Genomic DNA, 10,530 nt, shown 5'->3' on the forward strand with positions numbered 1-10,530 from the left:
TTTCCTAAACTTCCACGTCAATTGTTCAGCTTCAGGCAATGTCTTGACATACAGTTACGCTGTCAATACATATGCGTGGACTGAAATGTTTTTATGCCGATCCTGTGGGTCTCTGCTTCTAGCAAACCTGTGTCTTACTTCCTTTCTAGTGATTTCTTTTCTGTGCACAACCTAATTTTTTTTTGATAGATAAAGGAGTAAGAAGGGTGTGTTCCATTGGTGGCCTGAGAAGTCATCAAGCCTTGTAGTGTTCAGAAACAGAAGAGACATGCTTGTCTTTGTTAATTGTTTCAGTTAGCTGTGTACCCTAGGAGAGCATAACTCAGGAGGAAAATGAAGGAGGCATGCATTTTTCAGTTCCCATTTCTGATCAGAAGGTTACTATGCTGTCGTTACCACAGACAGTAGAATTTGAATGTGAATCATTGGTGAATATGTACCATTTTATGAAAGCATTTTGCTCTTGGTGACAGCTTCAATATGAGACATCTTTGTGTGTGCTTGGGGAGTTTGGGACCTGTGCTTGTTAGAGTTAATACACTAATCCTTGCTTCCAGATACCCTTTCATTCCTGTAACAAAGAGGTAATCCTCTGGTGTAACTCAGTATTCATTATTCTTGTCTCAAGAGGAGAATTACATTAAAGAAAAAGAATTTGCTTGCCCCTTCACTTGCTTCTGGGCAAAGAACACCACGGTTCACATATAGGCAGTAATTAAATCTTTTATTGAGATGATAATACATACCTGTCTAGTCTACAGCAGATGTCCGAAGCTCTGCTCTTCCATGGTTGATTTTGGATGGTTTTAACCTAAGATGTGGCCAGGCTAACCTCTCTGGCTGTGGTGGAAATGTATAGAGGTCAGTCTGATCTCACACACTTGGAAGCTGTAACCAAGTGTTGTCTTGTGGAAATTTTGAATGTAGCTTGCGGAGAGTTTCGCAGCTGAATACATCTAAGGGAGATGTGAGATCAGTGACCCAGTTCAGGGGCTCAGTCTTGGAGAAAATTCTACATAAAAAGCCAAGATAGGATGTAATTCAACTTTTTAGAACGGCAGTGGAAAGCATTTGAAGCACACAGAAATAATCAGGACATTTTGGGAAACTTGTCTTTCCTACTGGAGACATTGATAACCATTTAACAGTATTACTTACCTCCTACTGCTTCACTGGAAATTGCAAGTGTAATTTCAGAATGTAACATTTTTTGTCAAAGTCAGACTGATTCAAAGCCCTAAGCAAATTATTTGGTTTGTTGTTCAAAATGCCCACGTCATTGAATGCGTGATTATTTTTATCCGGAATTTCTCAAAACAGAAACAGAAAAGAGCTGCTGCTTCTTCATCTAAGGTAAGGTTGCAAGAAAGAAAGACTTTAGGTTGGGTATTTCTTGTTTTATTGGAGTTTTTTAATGAAACACTTCTTCTAGGTGTCATTTTATATACCACACAGAACAGAAAAGAGTAGTTTATTTTTGCTGGCACGTGGAGGGTAGCTTTGTCGTACAGCAGGTACCCTGTGATGCTTGACTTGCATTCCTTCCTGCATCCTTTTGGATGCACTTCATCACTTTGTGTTGGATACCGATTAGTTTTAACAAAGATGCACAGCAACTTCCACAGATAGCCAGAGGGAAGTATTTCAGAGTAATACCTCTGATACTTAGCCAGCTTGGAGGCAATCATCTGAAGCGTGAGGGAATGTCTCAGAGAGACCTAGTGTCCAAGAAGGGGATTTCTGCACAGAAGAGAGGGAAGAAGCAGTAACAGTCCAAGAGGAATGTCTTGGATAGAAAGAGCAGGTGACAAATAGGAAAGGGATTTTTTTGCAAATGCTTTACTGAAAGTCCTAAAACAGAAATGAAAAATTTCCAGCTCTAATTCTGGTTGGATTTTTCTACCCTTTTTCCTTCATGAAATGCTTTGATTTGAACTTACATCCTTTAGTGCTTACATATTTTCGTTGTCTTTTTAAGAGTGTGTTTAAGACAGAGATGTATTAAGCCAATGTACAGCACCCAACGTCACCTCTTAGCTGCTAGCCAGTCAATTGCTTTCTTTAAAACAAAACTGCAATTTTTTCTGGGAAACGCCCCTTCCCCCCCCCCCAAAAAAAAAACAAACAAAAAACCCACACCACAAACCACCAAAAAAACACACACACACACAAAAATACTATCTCTGGAATCTGTTCAAAAGACCAAACTCTTTCTGGAGAGTAGTGGTGTCCATATGGGTTGATTTTTAAGGTATAATCCATAAAATTTGGCTTATGAAAGTCCATTCTCCCATGGCATGTTTTGAAGAGGTTGGCTGGGGTTTCTTTTGGTTGTTTTTTTTGTACATTTGGTTGGGGTTTTTTTCAAGTTGCCTGGAAAGTGGGAAGTTGTTCCCATTAATAGACAGGAGTCAGCGTGTCTTAGCACCTAACTCGCAGAACAGAGCTGGTCCAGTATCTATCGAAACAAAGGTTGATACTGCCAGAATCTCTGAACTCCGGGAAATACACCTCAGTAGGAGAGGTTTTGTCTGGAAGCCGAGCACGCCTGGGTGGGTGTGTACTCCGGTGTGTAGGAGGAAGGCACGTGGGGGTATTTATGGTTGTACAGTTCTTTATACCATCCAGAGCTACATCAGATGGTACAAAGTGACTGTGCTGAGGGGAGGAAATGAGAGGCTGACTTGTAGTTTGCAAGAGAAAGTGTGGACATTAGGAGAATTTGTAGACAAATTTGTAGTGAAATTAATGAAACAAGAGCTCTTTTGGCTGGGTTTCAGTGTTAATATTACATAACCTTCTCAAAGTATTTCCTGAACTTTACATCAGGAGGTATGTTTTTCAGCACAAGTGTCTTTGAGTTCTGTTTCAAGTGTTAATCTGATCAGTCAGTATTTCACTTTATCAGCATTTGTTGATTAGTCACCTCCCTGTTTCTCACATCATCCTTGTGAAGTAAATGAAGATTATTATGGTGGTTTCCTGAAAAATAGAATTCAAGGCAGGGAGGTAAGACTCAGACTTGTCCAACCAGTCTGAAGTTGTGAGGTGAGAGGTGCCTTTTTCCTATGCATTTTCTGTATTTCTGAGCACATCTCCTGAATCTCTTCAAGGCTTGTGCATGTAGATGCACAGAGTTAAAAATATTAAATGGGATATAAATGAGTGCAAAAGCTTCAGAGAACAGTCGCTTTGATTAATTGCTTCATTGTTTGTGGTTCATACATTTTAGCAAGTAAGCATGTAGATCATATATGATATAATGTGTAAATCAAGGGCAGGGTGTTTTGCTAGCTGGTGTTAGCTTGTTACTAAGATTCTGTATGCATTCAACTTCAAGTGTAGTTTTGAATGGCAGGGATTTTCTCCTCTAAGTCAAGAATGTCTTTGTGATATCAGCACAGGTTTTGTCAGTGAAAATCTGGTGTGTCTTCTGGGACTTCTGGGACTTGTGGCCTTCTTTTCAAGAATATTAATCATCGACTTACTATCCGTCCCCAGGCAGTCACTGGAGAGACCTTCACCAAGTTTGGTGTGCTTTAGTTCACCCCTGTAAGAGCTCTACAGCACTTCATATGGAGAATGTTCCTGTCTTAAGTGACACTAGATGTATGAGGTAGAAAAAAATCATGTAAAAAAATAAGGCAACACACCTGGCAAATTATGCTAGCTGTGGAAGGTGGATATCCTGAACTCCTTTCTATCCTGTTCTCTTTTTACTCAACAGCTTGTCCACCAGGAACATACAAGCCTGAAGGTTCACCAGGAGGAATCAGCACTTGCATCTCATGTCCCGATGAGAATCATACCTCTCCACCAGGAAGTACCTCCATTGAGGACTGTACATGCCAGGAGGGGTATCATGCTGTAGGGCAGACCTGTGAAGGTAAGTGTTTCCATCTGGGAACGTAATACCCCTGAAATGCACGATGCAGTGCCGGGTCAATTTTGTTACTTGTGTTTGCACTTTGAAGGGCATGGTGACATTGCATGCAAGGTTTTCTGTGTCATTCCAAAACAACGTAAGTACCAAGATGCAACTCGATTTGGAAATGAAAAAAATTGTTTTCCTTCAGTATCCTATTGCACTCCAGCTAGCATCATAACTCTGCCGTGTTTGTTTTCATTATTTAGTTGTTCACTGCCCTGAACTGAAGCCCCCTGAAAATGGTTACTTCATCCAGAATGTCTGCAACAATTACTTTAATGCTGCCTGTGGGATCCGATGTAAAGCAGGGTTTGATCTTGTGGGAAGCAGCATTCGTCTTTGCCAGCCAAATGGCCAGTGGTCTGGATCAGAGGCTACTTGCAGAGGTATGGATGTCATGTGTTTGAAAAGTCTTTTTCTGTTGTATTAGTTTATTCTTAACAGTGGTCTTCTCTGCTCACTACGTAGTTGGGCATGCAGATCTGGTCCTATTACCTCTTGGGTGAAAGAATGTTCCAAAGGTAAACTCCCACTCCAATCACTCTTCCTCCTTCCTAAAATGGAAGGAGGATGTCTGCAATAGAAAATTCAGGGTAACATTTACTAGGCAGATAGTCTTTTGCAAGTGAATCTACACTCTCCTTCCTTAAACCTCTCTAAACATAATTTCTAAGAATTTTGTATATACCTTATGTACATCCAGTGAACCTATGAAGTAGTCAAGTATATAATAAGACCGTGCCACATGGGTGGTTTGGAATATCCACCAGCTTCCTGGCATAGACGGGCATTGGTGTTGTAAGACATTAAGCATGGATGAATTCCATTTTGCTTTCTTACAGTGCCTTCTTACGAAAAATAGGAAAGCTTGAGCCTTGAACATTGTCTTCAGAGGAACTTTGAGTGGAGTTTCACTAGGGAACAACTGGCAGTATCCTAGAAGTTCATTGTAAGAAAATGTCAGCTGGAAAATAAATAAACAGAAGGTGTGAAAGGGAGGACACATGGAAAAGAGCATCCTGAAAAACATTACTTCTGGAGCACTTCCAAGTAAATAGGAACACAATTTTGTTTAGTTATCACTTGTCCCTGCCTGACGTTGCGTTCTTGATTTAGAAGGGGAGCAGCATCCCCATGTAGTTCTGTCTGGTATGTCTTCCAAAGAGGGTCTCATAAAACAGGTACCAGCTCTAATCTTCTCAAAAGCCACAGGTTGTAGTTTAACATTTTTAACTTGAGTTGGATGCACTTGACGTTAGTATGCTGCACTGGAAGCTAGTAAATAAAAAGTCATCAGCTGCTTCTGTAGCTCTTGCCCTTGAATTCAGGGAAACAGGCAGGATAGATCCTGGGAGACATTAGCACATCATGCCACTACAGCAAACACTGCAGCCTTTAAAGCAGCAGCAAGTTATGGTTCTGAAAGGAGGGATATGAGCTAGAGATAAGTTCTTCACAACATTCTTAAATAGCCATTCATTTCTACTTACATTGCAGGACTCTTTTACAGATAGTCCTGGAAAACTTTGTCTTCCTTTACAGCATCCCATGACAGAAGGCAGAAAGGAGGAGCTTTCAATAGAAAATAAATTGCTGCCCAGTACCATTAGAGTATCTTAGGAAGCTGGACTTAGGGCTGTTGACTTTCCAGCAGTAAAAACAGACTGAAGATGTATGCTGCTTCAGATAGACTGGGATACTGGGAAAGAGCACCTGACTGTCTAAGCTTCTGTTGCACAGTAGCTTCCAGTGCAAAATACCTGTGGAAAGCTGCAGTCAGCCACAAGGAAAAGATCCTTCATCTTCACTGATGTTGTGGTTTATCCCAGCTGACAACTAAGCACCACACAGCCCCTTGCTCATTCCCCTCACAGCGAGATGGGGGAGAGAATCAGAAGAGTAAAAGTGAGAGAACTCGTGGGTTGAGATAAAGACAATTTGATAGGTAAAGCAAAAGCCATTCACACAAGCAAAGCAAAACAAGGAGTTTATTCACTACTTCCCATCAACAGGGCTCCATCACACATAATGTTGACTTGGGAAGACAAACACCATAACTTCCAACATCCCCGCCTTCTTTCTTCTCCCAGCTTTATATGCTGAGCATGTGATATGGTGTGGAGTATCCTTTTGGTTGGTTGGGGTCAGCTGTCTTGGCTGTGTCCCCTGCAATTTTCTCATGCACCCCCAGCCAACTGGCTGGTGGGGTGGGGTGAGAAGCACGGAAGACCCTGACTCTTTGTAAGCACTGCTCAGCCTTACCCAAAACATCCCTGTTTTATCAACACTGGTTCTAGCACAAAACCAAAACAGCCCCATACTAGCTACTGTGGAGAAAATTAACTGTATCCCAGCCAAAACCAGCACAACTGTCTATAGAGGAGTGGAAGATTCTAGTACTTGGAAAACCTTCTGGAGCATTTAAAATACTCACCCACTGTTGGAGCATGATCTTTTAACAGGGAATTTGTCTGGAAGGTGGGTGCAGAGAAAAGTATGCCTTGAGATACTGTCTTGATACTGAGTTAATATCCTTTGAAGCACTGAAAGGATGTATTTTTGCTTTTCTTGTGCCATCCTCCATCACACTGAAAACTTCCAATTAAAAAAATATATTAAAAAATCCTACCTTTACATATGCTGGATCTGCTAGACTCGATTCACTCAGACTATGAAAGGGAACAAGATCAAAGGCACAGTTTATAGCTGTCTTCTTAATCCCAGGAGTATTTTATCACATAAATTAGGAATGGAGAGTGAACGAAAATCCCTTTGCACTGCTTTGGATTTTGACATTAAACACTGCACAGTTGTTCTGCTAGCTGAAATCCGCCATGCTATTGGAAAGTGATTTAATGGGTTTGTGTCATGCAATTAACAGTGACCCATGAAAAAAATCAACTACAAAGTGTGTATTTAATCCAGAAAAATGTATTAGGAGAAAACCCGGAGCAAGCAGAATATACTGTTGTTGTTTTCAGTGGCTTTATGGAAATATTTCGTGGTCATGGAAGGTGCCTTACTGACGTGAGGATGGTTCTGTGTTTAATGGTTGGAACCATAACCGGATAACATGGAGTTAGTGACAGGTCTCTGCCAGAGCCATAATGAGACACTAAGTAAGCATGAACATTGAAACACTGAGGAGGAAGGAGCAATGCAGCTATGCAGTCCTTCCACGGGTAGCGGAAGGGAGTGCCTTTTGTGTAGGCACATGAACGTTGCTGAGAGCCTCCTCAATGCTCTCAGTTCATTCAGACGTCCTCAGTAATGGGGTAGAGTTTGGTACCATTTGCTTCCTTTTACCACAGACTGTGTATTAAAGGCTTCCGTAGAAACCCTAAAAGAGAAAGCCTATTCTCTTCTGTATGATGCATGTGTAATTCAGCTGTAAAAATGGCTCTTGGTCTACTATAGTTAAGATACAGCACATTAGGAAGCTGCTGTGAAGTTCAGAGTGCCCCTTGCAACGTGGAAGTTTCAAGATCTTTCTTACACTACGCATTTCCTACAGGGTGCCTGTGTAAATGCAAGCGCAAGAGGGGTAGTACTTTCAGAGAGTAAACGTGAGACAGTGGTAATACAAAGATACACTAAGTGCATCTGAAAGGCATTTTTTCTCTCTTTCTTTCCTATCCAATATACACAGGTTTTGCTGCAGACTTTTGTTTTCCACTCAGGTGCCACTATAGCTGTTTTCAAAAACGACATTACTTAACGTGTGGTTTTTGTAACCTTGAGGGTCTTGTAGTTATTGGCATTTATGCAGCTGGCCTTCATTTGAAGGAGTGCTCAGGGTATCTGTCCGTTCATTAGTTTGAGGGTGTACAGTTCAGGCCATGTGATCACTTGTAGGGGTCTGTTGTCTCGTCAGTGTGCAGCATAAACAACTAACTGTTGGAAAAAGGAGAGAAAGTTGCAAATTTGGCTTACTTTCAAGTGCATTTGGAGAGGAGCTGATGGTTTGCCTCCTACCCGGCAGCAGCGAGGGTGGGTTAGTTGCTAAAATCATCATCCCAAACCACAGCGAGAAGTCGTACTGATCTCTGAAACCACCCGTTACCAGAGCTTGCCTTCCTGCCAGCAAGGTCAACAGAAGCTGTGGAAACCAATCTGGGGAGAACAGAGTTTAGGGAACTGCAGTCACCTTGATGGTGGTTTTGAGCAGTCACACTGTTTGCCCTTGTTTGTTTTTCTCCCCCTAATAACTATTGAACACACTGAGCAGTATCTGCCAGCTTCAGCTGTGAGCAGGGTTTTCAACCATACAAGTTTTCCACTGGTTTTGGAAAATCAGTAGCTGGTTATTGAAGAGAGGATGAATTCTTGAAGGAAAAGGTGCGCTAGGCCCCCAGCAGGCATCAGCCGGTTGTTATACGTGTATCATCATCACAGAGTCATGGCTAGACAGTAGGTGTGTACGGCTTAGCTGTTCAGGGGACCCAAAGGCCAGCCGTGAGTATGTAGCTCAGAGTCTTGTCCAGAGGTAAGCAAGGGGCCAAATGCAGAAGTGTAAGATGCTGGCTGAAGAGGGGAAGAGCTGGAGGCAGTGCAAAGGAAGGAGGTCCTAGAGAAGAGCTTGAGGTTGTGACACTGAAACAACATAAAACCACATCACACCAGTGCTACTACTTTTTACTTTGTACTTTCGTTCAGCTATTTTGGGATCAGTCTTGATTACAGTGGTGCTTTGTGTTAAATCACTGAATCAGGATTCAGTAACAGCACCATAAGACAATCTGTGGATCACCCTCCATGCCCTCTTCCCTTTTTGCACGCGCGTCCTGCACAGGACTGTGTTCTCCTTGGCATCACGCTGCTTGCAGTGTTTGTGAGACACGGCAGGAGAAAAGCCTCTGTGCTGAGCAGCAGCCAGGACTGCCTCTATGGGGAGCCCTACACCTGAAGGGGTCTCTTCTGTCTCAGCAACAGACTGATTTGTTCCTTTTCATCTCTTGTGATCCTGTCTGTGAATGCCTTGTATGCCTTCTCCCTTTCTCTCTCCCCTCCACCATGACGAATGGCTGCTGCGCTGATTTGTGGAGGCTCACAGTGTCTGCATCAATACACTCCAGAGTGCCTGAGAATGTTCCTGAGCACTGGAACACTGTCATCTGCCCTCTTAATAAGCTCTTAGCCTCTTCCCTGGCTTGCGCTCAGCTCGTACCAGACTGCTAGTTGGAAATCTCCCAAAAAACTCTCAGGCATGGCTGGGGGATTAGAAACTTATGAAGACACACACTTTTCCACAGGATTCCATTTGCCCGCAGCTGTCCCATTTTGAAAGCTGATAGACATTACTGACACAGGCCACACACTGTGCCAGATACCTTCAATGGCTAGGAACATTTCTGAGCACAGATAGTTCACTAGCCTGGACTTAAATCAGAACTAAAGTGAGCTTGGAAGTGTGTGCCCAACCTCATGCATTCTATGTAAGACTGTTTCAGGAAGAGGAAGGCATCAAGCCTTTGAAAAGAATCAGCCCTGTTCCAGCCCTATACCCTAACTTGCACAAACTACTGTTACTAGTGTACAAGCTAGTACCTGTCCCACCCCTGAAAACTAGTTAACTCCGCCAATTCTCAGTGCTGCAGGGTGAACTGGTGTGGTTTTTTCCCTTTGCAGTTCGATCATGTCCCAAACTTCAGGCTCCCGAAAATGGACACGTTAATTGTTCAACGGCTGATATCTCCTATAAGACAGTATGTTTTGTGACCTGCAATGAGGGCTATGAAATAGAAGGAAACGCCAAACTCACCTGCCAGGGAAACTCACAGTGGGATTCAAAGGAGCCAAAGTGTGTGGGTAGGTATCTCATCACACTCTGTTCTTGTCAGAGTGCAGCCTTTTCTGACATGCTGTTGCAAGTGATGAACTCTCCCTGTTTTTGTATCTGGTGATTCTAAAATAGGAATGAGGTTTTGTCTATGAACGTTTTATACAGGTCTTAGAAGTTGAGAAGGGGCAAAGGAAATTGTAAATGGAGAAAGGGCAGATTATCATTGAAATCCAGCACAGACAACTGATAACTAAAAGGTTGTGTCATCTGGTGAGTGTTAAAACACTGTCACACAGTGTGTTGCAGGAAACATGCAAGTTGTAGGTCTATACAATGGATTAAATGTGAACAACCAGGGGCTTGAGTTAAAGCTGGAGATGACCTCCAGACAAGGACTAAGGTATGTTTAGGCAGGCACTGTGAGTGTCAAGTAGAGGCGTGGCAGTTGTCACTTTTGCTGAACTCCCAGCAGGAAATAGAAGTTTAGGCCAATTAAGGACTAAGCACCTCTAAGTCAGGATTCAGAGGTCACACCAGCTGTGCGGGTATAGGTAAGCATCTACTGCTGTTTGAAAAATAAATGATCATAGATCAATCCATTTAGGACTAGTGACAGGTATTAAATTAACTTAGGTAAGAGGAATAAGTGCTGTTGAAACACTTGCAAAGGTAAACTGCAAAAAAAAGACCCCACAAGCCTGAAGTCCAGCAATTCAGAAGCTCATCCAGTGCTGACTAGTCACCTGGGTCCAGTAAATGTCATGCCAGCAGGGTGACGTGTCTTGAAGTTGTGGCTATTTTTTACTGGTTTATTGCAGGC

At 42.5% G+C, this 10,530-nt stretch overlaps 1 protein-coding gene across 1 annotated transcript in view; it reads left to right on the forward strand.

Moving 5' to 3' along the window:
* The window catches only part of LOC104510616 (sushi, von Willebrand factor type A, EGF and pentraxin domain-containing protein 1-like), a gene marked incomplete at both ends in the record, with an annotated part of 31,591 nt that extends 21,855 nt beyond the window's left edge, over positions 1-9,736 (forward strand). Inside the window, 3 exons of the mRNA XM_010152920.1 lie at positions 3,728-3,886; positions 4,135-4,314; positions 9,557-9,736. Of these exons, the coding sequence (XP_010151222.1) occupies positions 3,728-3,886; positions 4,135-4,314; positions 9,557-9,736 (519 nt within the window). The remainder of the gene's footprint in view (positions 1-3,727; positions 3,887-4,134; positions 4,315-9,556) is intronic.
* Between the last annotated feature and the right edge of the window lie 794 nt (positions 9,737-10,530).

Source organism: Eurypyga helias, unplaced genomic scaffold (genome assembly GCF_000690775.1).
Source record: "Eurypyga helias isolate BGI_N326 unplaced genomic scaffold, ASM69077v1 scaffold47265, whole genome shotgun sequence".
Taxonomy (NCBI): Eukaryota; Metazoa; Chordata; class Aves; order Eurypygiformes; family Eurypygidae; genus Eurypyga; species Eurypyga helias.